Genomic DNA, 27,230 nt, shown 5'->3' on the forward strand with positions numbered 1-27,230 from the left:
AAGAAGTTCAATCTAAACCCAGAAGACAGAGCAGCGTCCTGACATGGAGATATCAGGACCCGACAGAAATTGCATAGAGAATCACCAGAAACGGTTGAAAATTCTTCCATGCAGTTAAGTATGTTGCTTACGAATATCTTAAAGGTTGAATTTTTTTTTTCTCCGATTTGATTATAATCAATGACTGAAGGTGGTACAATATACATTGCATGAAACAATATAATTTCCATTTCCACGACTGTAATCGCGAGGCACTTATAGGACGAAAAAAAAAGATATGAAAATTGTATTTTTGGTACTTGTTACAGCTCGGAGCCAGAGCATTCAAAAATGATTATCCTTACCGGGCGCTTCGTTAGACGCGCGATGTGGCCTCCTGTCCTTCACACAGCATCAGCACGCAATCCGGAAGTATGAGCTGAAAGCAATAGAAGCACAACACACCAACTGCGTGCCCATTGTTGCTGCTCTTGACATCTTCGATAATGCTGGCCACTTGGAGCTTGCTGCCTAGAAAAGCCTCGGTCGTACCCTGAACAACTCCGCAGGTTTGATATTCCTGTCATCTCCAGAACAGGAGAGCCGTCTGGGTAGTGTTTTCATAACATTCTGATGTGTCGGCGCTGCGGAAGGCCTGAATAGGGCCAACGCTTTCCGCCGTCGTTGTGAAACCAATCGCGTCATATAAATAGCATTCGAGGCCCAATTGCTGCTGTTTGTTGGTCGCTTCGTAGAGGGGGCCAGTGTAGAGTAAAACAAAAAATTAATAGCGACGATGCGGCCTTAACGAACCGAAGCTGCTATGCAGACTAAACGCTGAGTTACGACGGGAGTAGCTTTCGTGAAGGGCCAGGTACGATGCCTGCTGCGTGCTCAAAGAGTTACCGCGTCCTTCTGGGAATTCGTTCCTTCTCCCGACTGGTTCAAGTGTCAAGGAGAGTTTCGGTAAGTGAATTCGTGACCCGGTGAACAGAGGCCTGCTGACCGGTTGTTGAGTGAGAATTGTTACTGCCGGAAATTTGATGTACAGTTACTGCCCACTACGGAGAGAGAGCCTGATTATAGCAACACCGAAAAGACAAAGCCGAACAAAACTGTTGCTTTTAAGCGAGATGCAAGTATTAGTTAGAATTCCAAAAAAAGAAAAGACACGGGAGGCAATGACGTCAGACTGCTATGCGTTTTAGGTAATTACTTTCACAGGCTGACATTATAGAGAGTGGATAAAGTGAAATTCCTTTACTAGCATTACTCATTTTCTCTCCTATCACTTTGTTATAGTCCATTCTTTCTTTTCATGCTCCAGGCCTACAGGATAAAAATAACAAAACAAATATTTCACAATTAAAGATAAGAACGCCTAAGGCTCAGTTATATAACGGCGAAGATTATAAATGTGAACAAAGATAACTGTACATTTGACTTCAAAGAACAGTCTCGAGGCATTCGGTTTATAGATGACGTTTATTTATTCCGACAAGCTCAAGCAGTTGCGAACCTGCTGATCGTTTTTCTGAAGACAGAGGCAAAATAAGAATTCGAATTGTGAATTGGGCGTATTCCCAGTCGCTGTCTTAGTTCATCTGGCGCTCTTCCTGAGGACAATATGTAGAATCAATCGTTCGCTGTGCATTTCATCAAATAACTAATGACTCAACTAACGACATAATCTATGCTTCCAAAATCAAGAGCAGAGTGTCTCTACATCTAGTGCATCGTGTTTGCCATGCATTCAGGCGGAAATTGTACAATTGAAGAAAAAAGGAACCACAATCCAAAAATAACAGGGAGATGGTTACGAGATTTGAGCCGATATCTTTCGAGCCTATAATTATCAGGAAGGTGATAGGTTCGTTAGTATGTCTCTCTGATGCGTGTTAAGAAACGAAAACTCGGAATGTTTATACTTTTTTTTTCATTCCGCCGCGGTCAAAAAAAATTATGCAGAGTTCGAGTCGCTTTTATTCTACAAATATTTCCTCTGAAACGTTAATGCAACCCGCTATGGGCTCAATACACATTGAACATATGGTTCAGATCCATTTTTTTTCTCTTGTTTCGTCGATTACTTCCCAGCGCAGTTGCTGTGGGCTGCACTGAACTCGAAGTCTTCTGAGCAGAAGTGGCTTTTCATGCCGTTCACAATTCTTGCCGGGGGAAGTTCCTCCACTTCGTCTGCGCGTAACGGGACTGGTGAGTCACGAAGCCCGAGTTCAGGTTGCTGGAATTCCGGCACCCTGCGTGGCAGGTAAACAGCACACGTTTTTAGGGTGCAGGAAAGAAACTCAACGCACCATGTCGTAGTCGGGCAAAAAAAATGGAATAAAAAATGACTGCGACTTAGCTACACTAACCCTGGTTATGCAAGCGAAAGGTTTGGTAACCCTTGGTTAAGCCTCGCTTTATCTATGGTTAGGCCTGGCTAGACATGCACACATGCAGACCTATGTCGTTGAGCCGGGCCACGTAGGAAGACTATAGGAGTGGAAACTCCCCCGTCTGCGGCGACCAGAAAAGGTCACAAGCCCGCGGCGCCACTGTCATGCTGGCGGCGCCTGGCGGCGTGGAAAGAAACTACTTAAATACAACGTCACGGCGTGCCCGCTGAAGCAAGCACCCGTGTCGTCTGCTTTGAGCGCGCGCCAGAGCCGCTTGCCCGGGCGCTGCATTTTTTTTTCTCTGCTGCTTCTACGAGGCGCCGCATGGCGCCGCCACTGCATGCTACCCCGTCGGCGCGTACCATGGAGCGCGTAGTACAATTGTGACTATCTGGTTGTCTGCGCTCGCTCACGGTGACGGGAGTTTCACTCCGTGAGCCAGGCGAAGCTCCCGCTCTTCATGGGTTTCGGCTGCCAGTTTAGGGCACTTACGGTCCCTATCGACTGCTAAATCCCTTCCACGGTTGGCTATGCCGACCGGATGATCAGACTCGGCCCGACGTCTGTGAGTGCCCACTCTCGAGGTCGTCGACTCCGGCTGACTTGCTTCGTCTATAGCGAGACACTCGATAGGCAGCGACGGCGGAGGGCGCGGCTGAAGCTGCTGCGAGTCACGTGGGCAGTCACGTGGCTATTTACGCAGCTTCGCTCCTCCTATTCAAGGTCATTCGTGCAGACCCATCGAAATCGGCGCCGGCTAGGAAAGCTTTCGCTTTTAAAAATGTACAATATCAGATTGACAACCTACACAAGCAATCTGTAGCATTTATTCGTCGTTTACTTAAATTGTTTTTATATTGGTTTCGAGCGCGTGAGCTGCATCGCTGTGTTAATTGTTTGTCTTTTCTGTTTCGATTGCGTGATCCCAACTATTACAAGCATTGCTCTTGCGTTCCTTTTGTTTTACAAGAAGCTATGTAGCCTTTATTTCTGTAATTGGGCTCGTAATGCAACCGCGCTTGCAAACCACGGGAAAGACTTCTATAATGTGTGTACTGGGGATCTATGACAGTTTGTCATTTTCTCTAAGCCATTCAAAATAAGCGAGCGACGGCGTAATCGCTGTCAGTCGCAGATGGAAGCGGTCTTCTGTAGTGAGCTGCTAGCAAGGACTGCGGCCCGTTTTCCTTTGCCGCATCGAACGCATATGCGTGTCGCGTCCTTCTATTCCTGTCGGGCAGGTTTTGTGATTTTTTAGCACCCAGATGCTGAGGCCTTGTTTTTCGTTGCCAAGGCAGCGTTGCGTTCTCGTGAGCGTTTGGAACGGTCTGTGTCGCCGCTACATTTTATGATGCGCGATGAGATTTTTTGTTGTTTCGGAATAAGTCTTTGCTTCAGTACTGCTTGCGGATGAGTCACTCGATCTTCGGGAGAGGCCACGGCTCGCGGAACCCTTTCCCTAGGAAGTAAATACTTGACTTGCCCATCATAGAGTTGCAGCCGCAAGTCGGCTTGAACGTGCATTTTTTTTCTGAAGGATGAACCAACAAGCCCACCAAAGCATGCAGTTCAGTTCTCACGAAGCTTTTCCCACCCCCCTCCCCCCCAACTACCCGCTGTTTTTTCTGTTTTAGCTCAAGACGCGTACATTAGTTACCGAGAACCAAGTGACGAATCCAGATTTTCACGAGCCCTTTTCATCGTCTCTGTAACAAAAATATCTTGTGTGATCTGTCGAATTTTTAGCCTGACAAGCACGACCATCGAGGTACAAAATTATGCCTGATTGAGACATCTTTAAAGTGTACTAAACGCGGCCCTTACAAAAATGGTCTATAGACAGTCTGTAGGCTTCTTATAGACTCTATTGCCTTCCTATTGATATTTTTGTCCAGTCATAGTCTATGGACTGTCTATAGACAAGTCTACTAAAAGTGTATCTATAGATTGTCTATAGACTGCCTATAGGATTTATATTGCCTAGAGACTTCTCTGAGGTTTGTCTATAGAGAGTCTATAGACCTAATGGACAAAAGTCTATGGACAGTCTATAGACTGTTTTTAAGGACATAACGCTGGATTGGCCGGAACCAATTTTCACCAACTTACCCAGCAGCTGCAAGGTGCGTTGAAATTCACTCCTCAGGATTTCGAGAATCCTGTCGACTCCCTCTTTGCCCTGCAATAATAATAATAATAATAATAATAATAATAATAATAATAATAATAATAATAATAATAATAATAATAATAATAATAATAATAATAATAATTGCTGCTTTTAGCAACAGGAAGGCATGAGTCGAATTCTCGGACTACGGACAAAGCAAACTGCAGTGACGCCTAATCTGCGGAGCGTACTAGTTTGAGATGCACGCATATTTTTATTACTTTAAGCATTGTAGGCTTAGGAAAATTATTATCAGCGTCTAACTATCACAGCTTCTACCGATTTACCCTTAGCAGCGCAGTAATGTCCAGTACAATCGAGAAGAAAATACATTATTTCCCGCCAGCACACGCATTGGCACTAGAATTGGGGATTAGATCATAACTAATTACCACAGTCATTGACCTTCTTGTTTAAATAAAATTTATTTCTAGCTATTTTTAAGAAATAAATAGACATTCGTGCACCTACTGAACTGCCGCAGTCTGAAATTTAAGCCGTAGGGAGTACCATTTCTTTTCAGTGGCTAGCATGACGCGGTTCGAAGTCGGCAGTTATTGGCTGCATGGAAACTTATTGAAGTTATTAGTCTCGCAATGTTACGTTAACGACTTTACGGGGAAGCTATAAGCAGAGGCAAAATCTAAAGCTCAGTAACTCATTTTTATTTCGTACCAACACCACGCACTCCAGTGTTAAGCGATTTTGCACATTTGCAATTGAATCCAACGCACTGTGACCACAACGCAGGAACAGGCTAAAATAGCACATGATATCCCAAATTTCACTGAACTCCAGACATCTAACGAACTGGACCGAAGTCCAATTTCTAGTTGAGAATTATAAGCCATTGTTATCGCAAGCATACCCAGCAATTCTGGACAAAAACATTTTTGAGCGGGAAACCGTTGATGAGCGGAATTTTTTCATATAATGTAAGATTTCACTGTAACAGTCAATATACCTGCACGTCACCTGACGGCAGCCTTGCATTTTTTTTTCTATTCACGTTTTTGCTCTCGTGAAAAGCGTTCCTCATTCGGTTTCTACGGGAGTCTTAACTGTCCGATGCAATCGATGCCGGCAACACTTTAAAAGAAAGATTTTGCTAATTATCAGAATAATGGACCATTACCTTCAATATTGTCATAACAGTGTCTTACAGTTTTTCCAGTTTTCAATTTTTTTTTCCCGAGAAAGCTCAACTCGAAACGAGAAAAACGGTTCATGACGTGTGTCTAAGTCTATTATAGCTCGCTAAACACTTGAATACAACAACAAAACAACCAATTATACACTTGGCCTATTTGGTGCAAAACATTGCGAACGTTCGTAATCAAGGAACGGTCAAAGATGACCTCGTTCTCTTGCGCTGGCTTGCCGGACGCGAATTTATTAGAGTGTCTTAGTTTCACGTACGTAGAGGGTTTACGTACGCAAACGTGAGAAGTCTACGTAGCCTGCACGCAGATCGTTTGAAACCCTTATAGTTACACGTACGCGAAACACGCCGCGCGTTACGCCTAGCGCCATCTACTAAGAAACACAGACACTAGTTATAGCGTAAATCATCCAAGACAAGTATTTAAGCCAAGCCATCCATAGCGAGAAGGTTGCTATGACGACGACCAACGCTACTTCGTCAGGCTTAACAGCTGAAAAATCGCCCTTCTGTCTGAAAAATAAAAGCCATTTGTCGCTTGAAACCTTATGCGAGTGTAAGAATGGGCAAATCGAAGGCGAATACAACAGCTTAGAACACGACATCGCCTCGAGGGATTAGCGACGAAGCTGTTCTCGCTGTGAAGCGGCGGGCAGGGCGCCGCCAAATTTGTCAACGCTACGTACGCAAGCAACGCAAAGACGGCAAGGTTAAAATCCGAATCTCGCGTACGTACGTGAGACTCGCGCATACCCTTTGCGTTCTGCGCATGCGCACTGGTCACCCGTAAGAGCTCTACGTACGTGAAGCCTCTAAGTACGTGAAACTAAAACTCTATATTATTTTTTTTCGCGCTTATGCAAGCACGAATGAGAGGAGAGAAAGCCGCAGTCTCACGTCGTAGGCCAGTCCCCAGACGATCGGTCTCCCCACGAACACCGCCCGAGCACCCAGGCTCAGCGCCTTGGCCACATCGGCACCGCTGCGGACGCCGCTGTCCAGGTAGATCTCCAGGCGGCCACCCACCGCCGACGCTATCTCGGGAAGGGCTTCAATCTGGGAGAGGGGCCCGGGGAATAAGAGCAAGTAACAGCTGTCGCTGTAACACCGCAGCCGCTGCAGTCTTACGTCTGTGCGCGTGCATTCAATCTCCTTCGCCACCTTTTTTCGAACTTCCAAGTCATCAAAAAATTCATTTGCACTTATTGTGCTTTGCCCCGCCGCGGTGGCTCAGTGGTTACGGCGCTCGACTACTGATCCGGAGTTCCCGGGTTCGAACCCGACCGCGGCGGCTGCGTTTTTATGGAGGTAAAACGCTAAGGCGCCCTTGTGCTGTGCGATGTCAGTGCACGTTAAAGATCCCCAGGTGGTCGAAATTATTCCGGAGCCCTCCACTACGGCACCTCTCTCTTCCTTTCTTCTTTCACTCCCTCCTTTATCCCTTCCCTTACGGCGCAGTTCAGGTGTCCAACGATATAGGAGACAGATACTGCGCCATTTCCTTTCCCCCAAAAAAACAATTATTATTATTATTATTATTATTATTATTATTATTATTATTATTATTGTTATTATTGTGCTTATGAGCGCAAATGCGAACGCCTTTTCCCTGTCCTCTCCTTCTTCCTCTATTTTTCCTTTTTTTATTTTATCTCTTTCTGATATTTTTCCTAATTTCATTTTTTGTTTGTCAGTTTGTTTTATTTTTATTTGTTGTTTTTATTTATTTATTTTTATTTGTTTATTTTTTTATTTTGCTTAAGAGACAGGTGGAGCGGACACTTCTTGCAGACGATTCCTGCGGACAGGTCTCGCGCACATTCATGAGCCAAGAAAGTTCGAATATAACATTCCATTGCCTCGGTATGCCGCTACCGTAGCCCTTTCTGCTAAGAGGTGGTTGCTCATGTCCGTCATATAAACATCCCCAGCAGTAGTGCGAACGGTAGCGGTATGCATCTACGATACGTTAAACCGCGCCAAAGCAAAAAGCCGAAAGTTAGAAGGCTTAGCCGGTGTTATGTCCGCTGAATAACTCAGTTTCCACGTTCGAGTTAAGAGGCACACCTCGGCAGTCATGGAAGAAGAAAGATCCCTCTGGAAGATGCACAGGCAGCCCATAGGTAGAAAAGGGGGGGGGGGGGGGTAGGGACGTCATTTTTGTAAACTCTAGGCGTAGTAACAACAGACGTAGCAACGCCAATCACGTCATGTGGTGATGTGTCGCACCAACCGCTTAGTAGAGAGTTCAACGCGCGTTCATAATAATTGGTTTTTGAGGAAAGGAAATGGCTCAGTATCTGTCTCACATATCGTTTGACACCTGAACCGCCCCGTAAGGGAAGGGATAAAGGAGGGAGTGAAAGAAGAAAGGAAGAGAGCGGTGCCGTAGTGGAGGGCTCCGGAATAATTTCGACCACCTGGGGATGTTTAACGTGCACTGCGCATCGCACAGCACACGGGCGCCTTAGCGTTTTTCCTCCATAAAAACGCAGCCGCCGCGGTCGGGTTCAAAACGCGCGTTCTCAAAAACGTCAGCTGTGTGACTCTTGGTAGAACAGCCGCCCGACAGGTCGTTGCTCCCAATGGCTAGTACAACCGCAAACAGGGCTAATTGAGAGGCACTGAAATATATAACTACATTACGTTGCATCGAAATAAAGGAATGAGATATAATCGTGGGCGGATCTGAATACTCAAAAATATACCCGGAATGAAAACAGGCTCTGTCTATGCGAGGTTCTTAAGAACCATTTTATGGACAAAAGGCAATGCCAGGCAGCTTAACTTCGTATTTAGCTTGGCTAGTGTTCGGCAGAAATCTCAATTACGCTTCCAAAACACGGCTGCGCCGCCTTATCCCCATTGTGTGGAGATTAAGTTGACGTAATGAAACATCTGTAACTGTTTTATGAAATTGATTACAGGCAAATGTTTCAAATTAAGCGCGTACGGATGTGAAGCAAAGTATTTCAAGGAGGCAGAGACTGGTAGGCAAGTTGGATTTGCAAGAAGTGTGCTAGGATAACGTGGCCGCGGCTGGCAAAAGACTGAGTAACTTGGAGAGTTACGGGAGAGGCCTTTGTCCCAAAATTGGTGTAGTCAGGCCGACGATAATGATAAAACAGCACAACGAAACAAGCACACAGAAGAGTAGACAAGTTCTTTTCTTTTCTTGTGTGTGCGTGTGGCGTAGTGTTCTTGAAGCGAGAGCTTCACTACGCTAGGTAAAGCCGATGTCGCATACGTTGCCGGTTGACCAAGTGAGCCAGAGGTAAAGTGACCAAGTGAGCCAGAAGTCAAGTGTGGCTCAAGTGTCAAGGGGTCAGGTGTACTTTATGTGGTCCACCATGGCGCCGCACCACTTGACCTTTGACCTTGACCTTTCGATTTGCCGGCAGGGGGCGGTAGAATAGGCCGCAGCGTTCATTATCTGAGCCATAGAGTTTCTTACTATTAACTAGAGGGAAAGCTGGCGGCATTGCACCTGAACCTCCATGTGCGCACAAAACATCATGGGGCGATGAGCTGCTTGATGCGGGACAGTAGGTTATTTTCAGGAACACAGAGTGGCGTTACTGAGATGTCCCGTTCCGTATCCACGGCGCGCTCCGCGCGCAGACGACTCGGCGTAAAAGTAGTGCGCAAAAGCCATAGTAGCGAAAACGCAACAGGACACGACGCCAATAAAAGCTTTTTGTTTTCCGAAATGCTGTGGAAAAACCTTTTAAAATGTTGAAGCGACAGCATTTTTTTTCAAGAACATATTTGTTTTTAAAATTGCGCCTGTTAAGCGCGAAATGATGGCTTTTGTTGTCTGCAATGCTTGGCCAATAGGAGAGCAAGCCATCGCTTATTTTGAGCAAAATTTGCATTTACATGCTTTTCTGCTCGTTTGTTGCGATTTATAGACAGGATATTGAATGTTAGGACATTCTTGATTATTGAACAACGTTTGCTTTTTCGTTATTTTTTGGCCAAAAGTTGTGATTCTGCAGTGGGTGGCTCTCCGCACCATGATGCTTAGAGCGCCCATGGTGGTACAGGTGGTCTCGAGGAAGCTGCATGCAAACTCCTAAAGGCGGGGCGCCAGCTTTCCCTCTAGTTAATAGTAAGAAACTCTATGATCTGAGCAACCTCTCGCGATCAACCATTGATTTAACTGCCACCTGGTGGCGTGGCAGGGTGGGCGCTCTGGCTATCCAGTGTGCGGAACGCACTCAACGTTACAGGCGCCAAACCGCGTCTAGTTGCCCGATACTCCGCAGCTTTCGCTCTCTCACCAGGTTTCTCAACTGCAGCTAATTTTGTCAACGTCATTTCAAGGAGGCTTGCGTCGAGAACGGTCGTATTCTTACAACTCAATCTGGCCGTTTCCAAAAGTTTCACGTTCCACGTCAACACATTTGAAGCCGAATACGAAGTTCGCCTTTCCCTGCATCGCCTTAGTGGGTGAAAGACCGCAGCGCCTCTCAGCCATTCGCGGTGGTACTGAGAAACTCCTCTATTACATTGGAGCAGTACTCACGGAGGCCGGAGATCCGTCCAGCTGTCGTCCTCCATGGTTGGACACTATTATAGCATCTGCTCCATGATGGTAGGCCGAGATAGCTGCCTCTCCTGCAAAGACAAAAAAAAAGATGATGCCTGGAGATCAATGTCATTCTCATTACAGGAGCCCCGATTGATTGATTGATTGATTGATTGATTGATTGATTGATTGATTGATTGATTGATTGATTGATTGATTGATTGGTTGATTGATTGATTGATTGATTTCGCATTCAAGAGCAAGAGATGAGGGATATATTCGGCTTAAAAACTTCAGAAGCAATTTCTTTCGGCGCATGTCGAGCAATTACGTGTTGAAGACTTCTTGCGTACGTGACACAGAGAACTCCATCCTACGTGTGCCACCTACAGAACCATAGGCAAGGCCGTTCTTCAAGTGCAAGATAATATAACTAATGTAATCTGCGTGTGAGCCATGCTGGCCACATTTATTATCTCATCTTGTTTAGCTGCACTGTCAATATTTTTCATTTACCATTTTTCAGCGCTTTTTTTTCTGCGCTTCGAAGGGCGGCCCTATAAAAGCAGACAATAGATGCAGATAATTGCAGGTGTGAAGCCTAATATTAATATTATTATTACTAATAATTCTTTATTAATAAAATAACAATGGAAGGAAAAGATGTTGCTAGCCGTTGCATCTGCCATGAAAACCTGAAGCACCTGAGCTACGGTTAGCGAGAGTAAAAGGACTGGGAGGGGGCAGGAAGGCAGAAAGAAAGGCGGCATCGATAGGAAGAAAGAATAGGATGTAATAGCGTTCACGTAACCGAGATCTGTGAAGACATCAAACATATGAGTGTCATACTGGTGACACGAAAGGACCCTTCGAAATGGGCCACTTATCATGCGTTAACATTTTCTTTTTATGCAACCTGTTGAGTTCATAATCACTGATGTCTAAGTTCAAAGGTCTTTGAATTCTTACTGTAATCAAAAGCAGAGCTTTAAAGAGAACTTCTCTCGACAGTCTGACACGTTTGCGAAGAGGCTATAGAGATAGTGCAGTGATTGTTTTTTCGCATTAGAGTTATTAAGCACACTACAGAGTTCGTTCGTATTTTTTTCTTTTTTGAGTACGTTGTGCAGTGCCATTTTTAAATGATTACTTCTTACATTGAAGTCATTCAGCGCTGGCGATCAGCCAACATTTAAACTGTGCTAGCAGCTGTTCGTGGCTACGTAGGAATCAATGACTTATTCTACAATTACAAATTCACTTGTCAAGATACTATAATCACTGAAAATTTATCTTCCGTTCCGCATCCCACTAGGACGTCGGTGTGATGTGTAGCTGAACGTGTGGTGTAGTCTTCTGAAACACTCACTTGTGAGCACTCCCTTGACGACAATCGGAAGTCCGCTGATCCTCTTCAGCCAGCTAATGTCGTCCCAGGAGACGGAACGCGAGAGGAACTCGTCCGCTTGCTTGTCGTGGGTCGACTCTGAATTCGACTTGGAGCTAGACGCCTGCGGCCAGCCTTTGAGGTTGGCGAACCTGCGTTTAGCCGTCAGTGAGGAAGTCGTTGCGAACACGATTGTTCAACATAACAACATAAGTGCGGGGCGCCACCGCTATCACGCGAGCAGGTTCGTTATTTAAGCTATAGTCGACTGCCTCACCGGATGGATGTCCTACTTGCGAAGCCCGCAGCCACTCTTAACACGTGTATTCTTATTCCAAAACCAGAAGACTCCAAAGCTTTGCCCTTAATACCGGTCACCTGCCAGTCAGCGTATGTGTCTCATTATGACAATACATTTTGTTAGAAGGCTTAGCCGAACAATGTGTAGCGCAGAACATGGGCGTCAGCCATCATGCTGCTGCTGCGAAGGACCTAGCATCATTTCGCCTTTCGGAAGTTACGCCCATCGGCTTTTTGTTTTCTTGTAATACGATCCTGTACTACTCCATCAGCACCGTGGCTGTCTTTGAACGGAGCCGGCATCTACACCAGGGGCCATATTCTATAAGCTGTCCATTTTTCCTTGTCCCTTTTGCGTCCATTTGTCTCCTTCCCAAGCAGCACAGGCCATCGGCCCAATATTGCAACAGGATGGTCCCATCCTGGCCCTTTGTAGGGCCGGCCTTTGCCAATACGGCTCCAATGTTGGGCCAATTACTTGTGCTGCTTGGGTTGTCATTGCTCACTCAGATATCCGCGTCTTTCAGACGCCTGTGGAAAGAGACCCGGCCTTTGGGTGGCTGGCGACAGGACCTCACCATTGGCTGCATATCGCAGGCAATGGCAGCCAATGGGGAGGTGCGAGACCGAGACTTCCGGTACAAAATCTTTGTGATCACTTATGACCGCTGCACACTGGTGTTTTGAGCTCATTTTCATGAATGCTAAGCGCGTTGTCCTCTTTCAAGGCTAAGAAACGGACACCCAAAAACTTTGTGTCTCTACCCTTTAACGCTCCATGGTTGCTTAAACCATGCTTCAAGCTTTCTATATCAAATACTTTTAAAGCGGTCGACCCTTTTGTCTTGCAAGGCTGCTAGCATATGCGCTGGTGCAACTGACGATGATGATGAAGTTTTATGGCACAAGGGCATCTGTGGCAAAGAGCGCCATGGCACAAGGTATTTTTTTCTTCTACTCAAGGTGGGTCAAAGACCCACCCCTTAGAAAAATTTTTTTAAACAGCCGATAGACTTCCCACAGACTTCTATCTATAAAGTCTATAGACTTTCTATAGACAAACCCTGGAGAACAGTCCATAGGCAATAAAAATATAGACAATCTGTAGATTTATGGCCATACACTTCTAGTAGACTATTGTCTATAGACAGTGTACAGACTACGAATAGACACAAAAAATATCTTTAGGAAGGAAATAGAGTCTATGAGAAGTCTATAGACCATTGCTGTAAGGAAAATTTCCAATAATTTCACCCTAATTAAGCCGAGCACCAGACCAGGGGAAAGCTTGTACACCATTATATCACCGGTGGGTACCCGGCGGCACTGGGGATCGAACCGCACACCTCCCGCATTCGAGGCGGATGTTCAGACCACTAGGCCATCGCTGCGGTTACTGGTGCAGCTGAGGCGCAGACTCACGTGGTGTTCGGCGGGCTAACGACGCGGTTCCTAACCGGCTCCAGCTTGTGGCCGACCACGGGCGAGTCTGCCGTGAGGACGATGGCAGAGTAGCCGACCCGCGAGGCCCGCTTGACGAGCCACTCGGTGAGGGCCCGGTCCCGGAACATGTACGTCTGGAACCAGAGCAGGCAGCGGGGCGCGCGCATGCGCACGTCTTCCAGCTTCGTGGTGCTGAATGAGCTGAGGATCATCACCGTTTCGGCTTCTTGGGCGGCTGCGAGAAGCGGAGAATTAAAAATTGGTTTTGGGGGAAAGGAAATGGCGCAGTATTCAGCTGTCTCACATCTCGGCGGACACCTGAACCGCTCCGCAAGGGAAGGGATAAAGGAGGGAATGAAAGAAGAAAGGAAGAAGAGGTGCCGTAGTGGAGGGCTCCGGAATAATTTCGACCACCTGGAGATCTTGAACGTGCACTGACATCGCACAGCACACGGGCGTCTTAGCGTTTTTCCTCCATAAAAACGCAGCCGCCGCGGTCGGGTTCGAACCCGGGAACTCCGGATCAGTAGTCGAGCTCCCTAACCACTGAGCCACCGCGGCGGGTTTAGAATCAAAAATTGATTTTCGGGGAAATGAGATGGCGCAGTATTTAGCTGTCTCACATCTCGGCGGACACCTGAACCGCGCCGTGAGAGAAGGGATAAAGGAGAGAGTGAAAGAAGGAAAGGAAGAAAGAGGTGCCCTAGTGGAGGGCTCCGGAATAACTTCGACCACCTGGGGATCTTTAACGTGCACTGACATCGCACAGCACACGGGCGCCTTTGCGTTTCGCCTCCATCGAAACGCGGCCACTGCGGTCGGGTTCGAATCCGGGTACTCCGGATCAGTAGCCGAGCGCTCTAACCACTGAGCCACCGCGGCGGGTCGAAATGCGACGAGGAATCGAGATATTGGCGCCTATTGACATTCATATGATCTCTGAAGAGTTGCAGAACACTCTGCTCATTCATCGAAATGATTGTAGACTACCGGACAAAAAGAAATTACAACGGTTAGGCTAATGTTGAGCCCGAAGAGTTTGTTGAAAAGTTATCCAATGGATGTTATTGTTAGATAAAATTCATGTATGATGTTTTTAAACAAGCACATAATTGGTTCGTTGGCCTCAAATTATGATGGCACATACCCACTACGGGGGACTGGCCAAGATGCATGAAATGATACCTCATCTGTGCTTGTCTCTATCTTCTTTCATCCGTCGTAAATCTGTGTTGCGCTGCACTCTGTTTTTATAATGGAATGGAATCATGGGGTGCACAGAAAGAGATTTTTCTGCGCGGTCAGGAAAACTGCTCCACTCAGGCCTACAAGTATGAGAGGACAAGCGTGCTGCCCCAGCTGGTACGAAATCAGCTGTCAACGGGAGGGGGGTCTACGCCGCTTCTTTTTTTTAGCGCACTTGCGACCCGTAAAATTTTTGTAATCCTGTACTTGGTCACAAAATTCCACCACGCATTTTCAAGGGTTCAGGAGCCGATGATTTCTGCCGCGTATACTTTACCAGAAAAGCACTGGTGAGCATGCCTCATACATGAACAGTGAGAGCTCTATAACGGAAGCCAAGGTGCTGAACAGGTGACTATATGGAATACATCGGTGCGAAAGCACTATTCCGAAGGGTAAACCCCGAGCAAGATCTTCCAATATTTGTGCGTTTGTGCCAGGTGAAATGTATAAATAAAAATAAATCAGTTAAATATACGCGACTTGCATTCGAACCCGGGGCAGCGCGAACAGATCAGTTTCGCTGGCCACTGCACGCCTCGTGTTAAACTGCAACACACTCTCATGCTATGCATTGCACATCGTCTCCTTCTTCATCAACTAGTACTATACTATAAAACTAATATTCGCGCTTTGATCTATGTGGCGGCAGTGACAGATGTGCGGTGCATGCGTTGGCGTGGACAGCGTGGTAGCAGAAACACGGCACAAGAGCAATACGCGTTGGCGTTGACAACATTGCTGCAGAAGCGCGGCACTGGAGCGTAGGCTGTAGGTGTACATTAGATAGATTGGCATTGAGAATGAAAAAGTTGAAGGCGCGCATAACTGGCTCCTTGGGTGAGGGGACTCCTCAATCGCGCTTTCAGCTACGTGGCTGTGGTGTCCACCTAAAAGAAAAAAGTGCTTTCGCACAATATTTTGTCATTCGCAATGCTAAACTGGCACCCATTTTTTTCTCAACAGGCTGCGCGTTAATTTTGGATGCTTAGCGCCATGCAACAGGTGGTGGCAGCCGCAGAACATAGTCTTCCCACCAGTACCATCCTTCTTACAAACTCGGACCATTTCAAGAAAGCCATCGAAGCTATGTTCTATTAACACCAGGTTGTTAGCCCACCCCTCATGTAAAGCCCTCAAGGGCCCTTGAGGTATCTATAATAAATAATAATAAAATAAATAAAAAGCGCTTTTCTAGAGTCTCTTGGCTTGAGCGAAAGTCACAACATTAGAAAGCATTTGGTGATAGTTTAATAATGCACACGGCAATTTCTCATAGCATTATAAATGCTATGAGACAGTCCTGGCTATGCTGACAGTCCTGAATTAGAGCATCCATACCTAAGGCAGTCCCGGTCTCGCCGTGCGGGTGGGCCAGCGCATGCATGGCTGCAGGTGCGAAACCAATGGGCATCGAAATCTTGTGTCCCAAAACCGTGGTCGTCATGTTGACCTCCTGTACGTCCACCAGGGGCCGAGGTCGGAAGCGGAGTCTAAAGGTGAAAAAGCAGCACAAATCATTTTTCAGTATTAATTGATATGTATATACAAATATTTCAATCGCGCTTTGAAAATCATTTTTAAGCACCCTCAGGCGCGTCGCAGGCCTGACCGCCGCAAGCAAATGCGAAAATCAGATATATGCGCAAAAAGACAAGGAGGGAAACGTGATTTTGCAATACGAGTCCATTATAGAGAAAGGGTGTGCAGATGGTTCTCGTTAATCACAAAGTAGACACGGTAGGGGAAAGCCTCAGGGTGCTTGCCAACGTTTCGACAAGAGGACTTGTCTTCGTATGACCCAAAGACCCAAGCAGCGTTAGCGTTTAGTAGATGCACACTGGCGCCTCGCTATTCCCTTATCCCTAATCGATAGGGTCACCCTATTCTAAAGCCCAGTATGGGGAACTTGCGCTGATGTTTGTGGTGCCGATTGCAGCGCCATAACACACTGCCTAGCGGGAAGAGCTAGCAGTTTTGGGTAGTACTCTTAGTACTTTTCCGCGCCACCTTCAGGCACTTATTGTCGTGAGCCTCCGCGCTCTGTCGAAGGCGCACGTGCCGTGCGTCAGCTATCTGGGCTACGCCGAGAGAAGCTAGGCAATGAATGCTGTCAGCCAAATGCGGGTATCTAATCGCGCAGAATGTGTTCTCGCGTTTGCAGCGGCCCAAGCGGCTGGCAAAAGCAGTTTTGAGTCACCGAATGGAACAATTGCAGTGCCACCTTGGCAGCGCAGGTTCCCCATAGCGAGCACTGCGTTCCCGTCATCTCTTCTTTGGCGCCAGCTCTACGCGAGGGCGATTGCAGCCATCCAAAGCGCAGCGTCACACGCACCAGGTGCTCTTAAACCGGCGCGCGCTGCGTTCCATGATTACCTGTTTCGGGTTTCCGTACCCGCATCAGCATCCCCATCCACATCCGCATCAAGAAACTACAGCGCTCGAGAATATTTTTTTTATGTTCCGCCGGCGAAAAAAAGCTCACGACTCCGCTTCGTGTTTCGCAGTGAGGTAAATGCGGCCAGCAGCACGCAATTTTTTAATCGCCCTTTGAAAGGTCAATAGCTGGGGCAGCCGTGGCAGCCAGTAATGTTCCTTACTAGGGTCGCACTGGGACGATGCTTCTTCTCTGACTCTTCTGAAAACTGCGAGAAAAAACTTGCCGGCTTTTAGCACTGTCTCTACACGGTCAATAAGAAAATTATTTTCGTAACTCACCCCCAACCTCACTCTTCGGCTTTGCTGCGCCCACCCAACTCCTGTATCCAGAGATCGGCCATCCTCAAGAACTCCTCGGTTTCATGTAGAGTTTATTTATCAGGACGACGATAACGACATTTCCTTCCGCAAGCAGCGCGGCAATACTTTACTACGGCTCTTGCACTGATGAGTAGGGTGACCGGGCGACGCTCTGAGGAATTGCTCCTACCATATCTTTGCAGAAAAAGATAAACCAGATTGGGCCCCACTTTGTGCTATGGTACCCTCACAACGCTAACATCGTTCTATCCTTTACACTCACCTTCTGAAAGCCGCCGTGTTCTCCTTGAGCGTCTGTTGTCGATCCGCCCCAGAAAAGAAATACCTCTTGGCCTGTGGTTGCAGAGTGAGCCTCGCCACGCGCTCCACGTCGGCGATGGTTATCACGGCGTGCTCCTTCACCTTTGCGACGTCGGAGGACAGCGCCACTTCCAGGCTGCTGGGTCCGAAGTCGTCGTCCGACCGAAGCCCGATGTCCAGGTCCAGATGGTCCGCGACCACTTCCAGATGCTTGGCGTACTCGTCGTCTGCGCCCTCGCTGTTACTTTCCTGCGGTCTCGGTTCAGGTTCTTGAACGTGGCTTTTGTTGACTCCTTGGGGAACTCCCACGTTTTCTATAACAGCTGTCTCTAAATGCGGATTGTCTTCAACGCTACGGCGTTGACGCCGACTTGGTACGGCGGCGTCAACTTTGAATGGGTGGCTGCGTGGATTGTGGGATTTGTGGGACTCTAGTCCATTGTCTTCGAGGGGGCAGTCATGTTTTACGGGTGGAGCTGCAGCCCGGGGTGGTTGGCTGGCGCTGGCATTGGTGGCTGGGATGTAAACAGAGGCAACGTGAGAAATCTGGCGGGGTTGTTTACGAAATCGACGCCACACTGCGGCGGCGCCGCGAACTATTCCGAGATCAATCACGCACCCTGAAACACGTCGTTTGCTCTGTTGTAAGTACTTTGCCGGTGCATTCACACGTTGTTGTTTTTTCCTATAACAATGTACCTTAAGAGCGTTGTTATATGAATAGTTGCGCAAGCAGTACGGTAATCGCGTGGCCTTGCTAACCTGTGAAGAAAATTCCGCTTCTAGTTTCGTTACTCACAAGTTGTACAAGTCCTCATCGTCGATGTCATGGAGTTATTAGATTATCTCTAAGCGTGCGTCGACCGTCTGCCGCTCCGATTTCTCGTCGTCCGTTTTCAGACGACAAAAAGCTATTTTTACTTTTCTTTCGTTCGTTCATTTGCATCGTCATGAATTGAGTCTGGCTCAGGCGAGGTTGCCATCACTGATAAATAAGAGCAAGTCTGTCGTAAAATTTAAAAACAATCGTAATTCTGCCTAGGCCGCCCGCACGAGTCTTTCGTAACGCCGGCGTACTGTATGAATTCAGGGCATAGAAGGTGGCCGAGTATAAATCGGTCCAGCATGCTAGACTTTGCCGGAGGTTGCAGATGGCCGAGACCAGGGTTAGGAAGGAGTGTCCCGGGCCGGTAGCTTTGTATATATATATATATATATATATATATATATATATATATATATATATATATATATATATATATATATATATATATATATATATATATATATATATATATATATATATATATATATATATATATATATATATATATATATATATATATATATGTGTGTGTGAATAGGTCTTTGTGTAGCGTATTTAACGCCTTTATTCATCCAAACTCAATGGGAAGGAATGCGCAAGGTTGGTCTGGGAGCTTGTGAACAGTGGTGTTGCAGCGGAGATTCCCCCCCCCCCCTTTCCTTAACTCTTTTTGGTCGGGAAAATTGCCAGCACAGTACGTGAAAAAAAAAAGAGGAAGACGCTTTGTTGCGGGTGTTCCTGAGTGTTATTGACCGGCCTACTATTGGTGGGGGGGAGGCGGGTGCAGTGATTGGCGGAAACCTTCTGGTGAAAGTTAACGTACATTTGAGGCTGCGAAGGTATAGTTTGAAGAATTTACAGAAAACAAGTATAATGATCACTGTTCTCCATGCGTTTTATTGCAAAGAATTACTAATTTTGGCATATTCTCTTTCTGCAAGCCGTATCCTAAGAGGTCCTGCTAGCCGCGGCGGAGGCTGAGTGGTTACGGCGCTCGGCTGCTGGCCCGAAAGACGCGGGTTCGATCCCGGCCGCAGAGGTCGAATTTCGATGGAGGCGAAATTCTAGAGGCCCGTGTACTGTGCGATGTCAGTGCACGTTAAAGAACCTCAGGTGGTCGAAATTCCCGGAGCCCTCCACTACGGCGTCTCATAGCCTGAGTCGCTTTGGGACGTTAAACCCCCATAAACCATAAACCAAACTAAGAGGTCCTGCTATGTTATTTATTCGACCCGCTAAGCCCGTGGAGTATAAGAGGTGTTGTAGGCTACAAACGACCTTGATAATTTTTTTTTAAACAAATAGCGACCTCAGTACTATCGTTTGCGCCTTGTCACTTATCTGGTTTCCGCGGCTGACTCCATATGAGCATCGGAGTATAATGAAAAAGTTCGTTATGCATCACCAAAAAGGGCGTCGCAACTGCCTCGAATTTTTTTTTCGTTTCATCAAAACTTTTACAACCAATCTACCTTGTTCCGCACGGACAAGGCAAGAAGAAGATAAATAAACGCACCTTATCAAACGCGCCTGCAATCACGCGAAATAGGATGTGTTCGATTCTATCAGAGACCTTGACTGAAGCGGCTTTTCGTAATAACCAAGACAGCCTACGGTTTGCCAATGTTTCACAGTTCGGAATTTTTGTCGCTAATTTGAAGCGGCAAGCTTTTGACGACTCGCCTAAGTTCTGTTTGTTTGGTCTCGTCAATATATGCCTTCTGTTACATCCAGCATGCCTCCAGCCTCCCCAATATAATGAAAAATCGAACTCAACGCAGGCAAAGCGCGACGCCAGATTGGAATTGATTTCGAAGAAATCAATTCGAAGAAGCGCGTCTAAATTGTCTTGTTTCACTTTAAAACGCACAAGGGCCTTTAGGTTTGTTAACCCAAAATTTGTTTTGCTCTAATTAATTAAGAGGCCTAAACTGATCTGTTAAAACAAACAGGCGACATTACATCCCGAGACTTTTCGTGTGCAATACATTTCAATACAGTGATAAGCTCTTCAGAGTGAATGTTACCAGGAGATGAGGACGAGGGATTTTGATAATGCGTAGCTCAATTATGAAATGCTTTATGCATTATCAGCTGGCAGACACTGCGCCTTCATTCCTCTGCTTACGATCAAAAAAAGCATTTTATGTTCCCCTAAAGAATTGTCCAAGTTTTACAAAGCGCTTAAATACTTAAATATTGGAGTTTGCTACCTTTGTTTTCAGACAGAAGAATCGCGCTTGCAAGAAGCTGCTATCGGCTGAATCCAGGCTTCATTTAATGCACTAATTTTTAACTTGTATTTTACTACCTTGTCCGGTAAGTTAAAGTTGGTCAATTTAATGTGCTTGAACACGCTGAAAAGAATCAAGTCTAGTTAGAGAAATTAATTAAAATAAGTTGGTGTAAGTAAAGACTTCTTGGGGTACCATAAAATTAACAGCAAAGTAATTAGTAATAAAAACACACCGTCGACAAAATATGAGTGAATAAAACAGAAGAGAGCAGCACCGAAAAATTCATCGCGGCTAGAAATGCCTCAGTATAAATAAAACTTTGGTGCCACAAAGCTGCAAATCTTTATGAACACCAAACGGCAAAAAGGGACGTTTACGCGCCTCTTTACTGAAATCAGCCGAGTTGTAAAAAAAAAAAAAGCAAAAGCATCGCGATGCTCACAACAAAGCGAAACAAAAACTCCGAGGTTAAGAACGACATACTATTACTGAGCACGCTGTGGATGTCAAACATGTTCGTAAGCACAGCGAAAGTATAGAGGGCAAGAAGTAATAGGAGGAACGAATATCCATTAAAAAACGGGACTTGTTATTTCATTCAGGAAGCACTAAACCTATTCTGACCACGAAAGCAAAACCCGGCGCCTAGAAAAAAAAAAGGTGGGGGGGGGGGGGGAGCGCAGTGCAGCGGCCACTCACACTGCAGCAGTAGGACGAGACAGGTCGCCACGAAGAAGAGGGCGGCGAACTTGCGGAGTCGCATGGTCCACGTGCTCTGGTGGTAGCGCTCCGCCGGGCAACGTGACGTCTATTCCAGTTCAGTGCAGCTTGTGTTACTGAGGAAGGGCACTGTTCGTCCTTGGGGTACCTCCTCCTGCTGGACGGGCGAGAATTCCAATGAGGCACGTGGATGGGCCGTGACGCACCCAGAGTGACCACAGCCGACCCTCACCACCCTCCTTCCCTCCCCTCTCCGCTTACATCGAAGCGGGTTCAATCGCTAAGCGCGTCTTCCGGACTGGAAAGCGCGTTCTTGCTTACAGTAGGAGCATTGCCTCCGTCTTGAACTGGGATGCGTCGTTCATTTAGCGAGCTGATGAGACCCGCCGCGGTAGCTCAGTGGTTAGTGCGTTCGGCTACTGATCCGGAGTTCCCGGGTTCGAACCCGACCGCGGCGGCTGCGTCTTTATGGCGGCAAAACACTAAGGCGCCCGCTGTGTGCACCGGGGTGCCAGTGCCATGGCCCTACGTGGCCTGGACACATGCGCGTAATGTGAGGGCTGTGCGGTGGCCCTGAGACCTTGCACGGTCCAAACTCGCTTGCTTAATAAAGTTTTCCATCCATCCCGTGTGCTGTGCGATGTCAGTGCACGTTAAAGATCCCCAGGTGGTCGAAATTAATCCGGAGCCCTCCACTACGGCACCTCTTTCTTTCTTTCTTTCTTTCTTTCTTTCTTTCTTTCTTTCTTTCTTTCTTTCTTTCTTTCTTTCTTTCTTTCTTTCTTTCTTTCTTTCTTTCTTTCTTTCTTTCTTTCTTTATTTCTTTCTTTCTTTCTTCTCTTAGTCCCTCCCTTATCCCTTTCCTTACGGCGCGGTTCAGGTGTTCGCAATACACTTAATAAATTCATTACACCTAATAAACTAGAAATAAATGTAAAAAAAAACGCATGCTCCAATATATTTGCAGTATATATTCCAATACGGGCAACTTATTCTCGGTCACTGCAATACCAGCGCCGACCAGATAAACGTTTGATTAAGTTAACATTAATTTTTTCTTCATTTTTACGTCTCATGAACAGCACGCCGTCTAGCTGCAGGGGTTAGGCATATTGACCTAAACGTTACTGACTAATATTAGGCTTTTATTTTCGCTTGCTGCGACGGAAGAATTCAGCTCAGTTCAAAAATCCCAAGAAGCAGTTTATAAAGTGTAGTTAAGGAAGACCGCATAAGCACCGAAGAAAGGAATAAAAAAATGGGTGCAGAAACATTTTATAGGTAGCATAGAAAGTACAGGAGAAAGTTTTTCTGGAGAAGACTCACCGAAACTTCAGTAGTCTCTAAAGTTCGCTCCGTTCTGCTACGCCTCAAAAACACGTAGGGCATAGCAGACTCCCAGACACGCGGAGACTGCTAGCATAGAATATTCTCCCGCTCAGTTCGTTTCTCCCTCTTCATAAATTGTTGCTTTTTCTTTATAGTTAGCCCTCTCATTGGCTGGAGATTCCTTAACGCCGGAAGCTTATTCATATGCGTGATACAGGCTGGTGCGGACACATTCCAGATGAGGACCACTGTCAGCATTACTGCCGCCTTGACACTGAGGACTTCTTTATCAGATCCAAGAGCGGCAATTCAATTACATGGTTTCACATTTCTAATCTCTATGGGAGCAGATTGCTAAGGATACATAAAAACAGGGTGCAGAAAGGCTGTCTCTATCTTACTAATGGTTTCGTTGATTCCGTAATCGTTTGATTAGCAACGACAAGCAACGTTACCCACGTTGTAATGGCGAATAGATTTTATCAGTTCGACCTACTCTGAGTGTCTTCCTATCTCCATTTCTCCACCTCCTTGGCTTTCTAATTGTTTTCGTCACCCATGTGGAATCTCAAACCCTCATTTTTGGCCCCTAGTAGCCTGCCGTTTGATTTATACCCATAGGCATGATTTCTTTATGGAAGTGGGGTTAAGAACTGATAACGCTATCGCTGTATGACGCTGGGATTGAGATTGGTATCTATCTATATTTTTTGTCAAGTGGTAAGCGCACAACAGCTATCCAACCTGTTGTCATTGCTCAAGAAAATAAACTTCCGATTCCTGAACCGTGAACGAAGCGTACAATGAGAAAAAGTCATTTTCGACACCTTAATGCCCCCCACTGAAGTTCGCAGCCGCACTAGCGTTTTTTTTTTTTGCAGTTGTTGAGAATTTTTATCTTAGTTCTTGGTATTAAACAGCCCAAAATATATGGCATGGCAGTTTTCTGTTATCGCCCGGAACTTCCTTTTCATCCATTACAGTAATAAACATTCTCAATTTCCAGCCGATTAAAAGCTTCAAAGAGCATATGATTTGCGATATGAGTTTACATTCTTCTTACCGCCCCATCCCCAGTCACAAATAAAAAATAAAAAGTGCGTTCTACGCATATCGTCTTCATTTAGGGGAGACGTAGCTCCATATGTCTTAAAAATGAGCTGTCCTCCACTGATTCAGAATTGCATTCTCATTGCGGCAATAATCCCGGGAAGACGTGAAAAAGTTAAAGTCACGCAGACTCGCTTCACCAACCATGTTCCGACTTCACTGGGCCCCCATTACAGCCTCGAAAATTTCAGGAGCCGCTGTGTCTGCCGTTACCACTCGCGGAAAGCGACAGTTATTCGAGCCTAGATGCATTGCATCTCGAGGTCCTCACCATTGTGCATTCCCTCCAGTCATTTGGACTCCTTCCCTCTCTCCCAGAGTACACGATATAAACCGACTCCCAAGCCGCTACTCACCACATACATAACCGCACCCTACCTCCTTCACCCCAACAGGAGGTCGAACGAGCGGTCTCCGCTCTGCAGCCTTCCATTTTCTTCGCTGGGTACCTGGACGTCCAGGGATTCACGGCAATGAGCTGGCCCATTAGCTCGCCCGCGACACTCTTCCCCGGGCACTGTTGATCCCCTAGCCCAAGCCCTCCAAGGGCGGTGGGATACATTCTTTACGCCGCACTATCAAGGAAGTCTGCCTCCAGTTGCGTTTCGACAAACTTCTCTGCCCTAGCCCTCATCCATCACTCAGCGCGCCGGATGCTCGCCTTCTACAGTGCATCCAAATGAATGCACTCATTACTGCCACCTGCCACTTTATGGCTGTCGATCCGACCCCTCTTGTCCAAACTGCCCCTTTACCTATGCGGATCTATCCCATTGGCTATTCCACTGCCCACCTGCTCAGCAATCAGGTTCCTACCACCCCCTTCTCTTTCCACCATCACAAGGCGTGACACTGAAGGGTAAGATGACAGCTGCCACTGGTTTCCCAGGCGGTCTATATGTTCGGCGTGTCATTCTTGGCTGGACGAATACCTTATATTACTACTACTACCCTGACACACACAACGTGAACAAGAGAAGGGAAATCCTCAGGGTACTAGCACCCTGAGGCATTCCCATTCCACCCACGCCGCACTGCACCTACTGCATTATGGGCCTCGTCCGAAAGACCTACCTCCAGAATCTTTGTCTTTTGTGCAGAAGGTCTAGTCGCTTTGGTCGCTTGGAAATGACGAGGAAGTCGGTGAGTTCCACTCATGCATGCAGTTAAGTTTGTCAGCTTATATGCATGCCTCGGCTTGGCGTGCATTCACCGCCGTGGTGGCTCAGTGGTTTCGGTGTTCGGCTGCTGACTCCCAAAGATGCGACTTCGATCCTGGCCGCCGCGGTCACATTTCCGTGCAGGCGTAATGCTGAAGTCCCGTCTACTGTGCGATGTCAGTGCAAGTTAAAGACCTTAGGTGGTCAAAATTTTTCGGAGCCCTCCACTACGGCACCTCGTTCTTTCTTTCGTTCCTCCTTTATCCCTTCCCTTACGGCGCGGTTCAGGTGTCCGCCGAGATGTAAGACAGATATTGCGCCAGTTTCTTTCCTCAACAACCAATTTTACCAGCGTTCCATTTCCTTTCAATTCTATTTGGTATAGTAGGGCATTCTTGCTGGCCTCTGCCATTAGTCGCTGCTCTCATTGACATAAGGCGTCAAAGAAGACGTCACGCTGGTCGCGATGGGAAATACCCATGGTGACTTACATGCATAAACGCGTCTTTAGACCATGTTGGACTGGCGGGCTGGATCCCCCTTATAAAAATGTTCTATAGACTGTCTATAGACTTCTTATAGACTCTGTTGCCTTCCTATACATATTTCTTTTTGTCTATTCACAGTCTATAGACTGTGTGTACACAAAGGTCTACTAAAATTCTATGGCCATAAATCTATGGATCGTCTATACACTGCCTATGGGATTCGTATTGCCTGTAGACTGTTCTCTAGTGTTTTTATAGAGTATCTAGAGACTTTATAGACAGAAGTCTGTGGATAGTCTATAGACTTTGGTCAAATGTTTAGGGGAATCTCCCAAGGTGGAGTAGATTTGTAATAAGGGAGTAAATTACTCATTGGCATCCACCCATACGCAGCCATACGGCTACAAAGGATAGCTACACAGTTTTCTCAGAAATTTCATAGTTAAAGAAAAAATTCGTCCTGGACCCCGGACCAGGACTAATTTTTCTTTGACTACGAAGTTTCTGAAAAAGCTGTGTAGCTTTTCTTTGTAGCCGTATGGCTGCGTTTGGGTGGATGCCAGTGGGTAATTGCTCCCTTATTACAAGTCTATAGACTGTCTAAAGAAATTTTTTGTAGGGGCCAAATCATTAATGACGACACATGATGACATAGTTATCTAATCTACTCCTAATCTACCGCGCCAAATCAATTTTGTGTCATTTGTGCGAAGAACTGGCTAGCCAGCCGCGGCACCACAATCTGCCCGGCACTGTCTTTAATTGGCTGTTTGCTTTCCCATCTGCTCTCGCTTTCGTCACATTGACGTCACGACCAACCGAAATCGAAAGCGGAAAGGCTAGTTAAAGAATACGGCCCCGTATTTGTTTCCGGATGCCTTAAAACACCCGGCTATATATCACCGAAGTCTAACATGCCGGAAGTTGTTTATTCGAACTTATTGCCTCTTGTGCTGCAGCCCCATTTCATCGTCTTCATCTTTCTTCCCTTAGTTTCGCGCTTTTACATTACAACTTCATCTGCGCGCTGTTTGGCTGATAGAGAATGCCCCGCCGCGGTGGCTCAGTGGTTAGGGCGCTCGGCTACTGATCCGGAGTTCCCGGGTTCGAACCCGACCGCGGCGGCTGCGTTTTTATGGAGGAAAAACGCCAAGGCGCCCGTGTGCTGTGCGACGTCAGTGCACGTTAAAGATCCCCAGGTGGTCGAAATTATTCCGGAGCCCTCCACTACGGCACCTCTCTCTTCCTTTCTTCTTTCACTCCCTCCTTTATCCCTTCCCTTACGGCGCGGTTCAGGTGTCCAACGATACATGAGACAGATACTGCGCCATTTCCTTTCCCCCAAAACCAATTATTATTATTACTGATAGAGAAGTGGCCGATGGTGACGACTAATGGTGGCCGATGGTGACGAACCTTAACCAATTGAGTTGATGTTACTGGTAGCGTCTGTTCTTTATTGCCATTTGATGTAGCCGAACAGTCAGATATCCGAGCTAACCGGTGCAGTTGTGTACAGCCCTGCAGTTGCGTACTTAGCTGCAGTTGTGTGCAGTTGTGTATTTACCCATGCCGCTCATCTCGGTAGCAAAAACAAAAACATAATCGTGAACAGTGGCGGCACCTACCTGTGTTTGTTCCATTCCTACTGCCAACATTAGCCAGAAAGGAAATATACTCGCAA

General features: G+C 46.6%; 1 protein-coding gene across 1 annotated transcript; it reads right to left on the reverse strand.

Annotated features, from left to right (window-relative positions):
- Positions 1 to 2,065: 2,065 nt before the first annotated feature.
- On the reverse strand, positions 2,066 to 21,502 carry LOC144102184 (uncharacterized). The gene is made up of 9 exons (XM_077635497.1): positions 21,439 to 21,502; positions 17,639 to 18,191; positions 15,958 to 16,109; positions 13,351 to 13,606; positions 11,611 to 11,780; positions 10,239 to 10,330; positions 6,608 to 6,766; positions 4,488 to 4,557; positions 2,066 to 2,237 (listed from the first exon to the last, which is right to left on the reverse strand). The coding sequence occupies exons 1-9, from the start codon at positions 21,500 to 21,502 to the stop codon at positions 2,140 to 2,142; spliced, it is 1,614 nt and encodes a 537-aa protein (XP_077491623.1). The 3' UTR covers positions 2,066 to 2,139.
- Positions 21,503 to 27,230: the final 5,728 nt, after the last annotated feature.

Source organism: Amblyomma americanum, chromosome 8, assembly GCF_052857255.1.
Source record: "Amblyomma americanum isolate KBUSLIRL-KWMA chromosome 8, ASM5285725v1, whole genome shotgun sequence".
NCBI classification, from domain to species: domain Eukaryota; kingdom Metazoa; phylum Arthropoda; class Arachnida; order Ixodida; family Ixodidae; genus Amblyomma; species Amblyomma americanum.

Excerpts from the sequence above, each read along its gene's own strand:
- LOC144102184 (XM_077635497.1), bottom strand. The coding sequence starts at position 21,502 with ATGCGACTCCGCAAGTTCGCCGCCCTCTTCTTCGTGGCGACCTGTCTC. Across the intron at positions 18,192-21,438 it reads TCTCGTCCTACTGCTGCAGT|CCACCAATGCCAGCGCCAGC; the intron begins GTGAGTGGCCGC and ends TTTACATCCCAG. Across the intron at positions 11,781-13,350 it reads GTTAGCCCGCCGAACACCAC|GTTCGCCAACCTCAAAGGCT; the intron begins GTGAGTCTGCGC and ends GGCTAAACGCAG.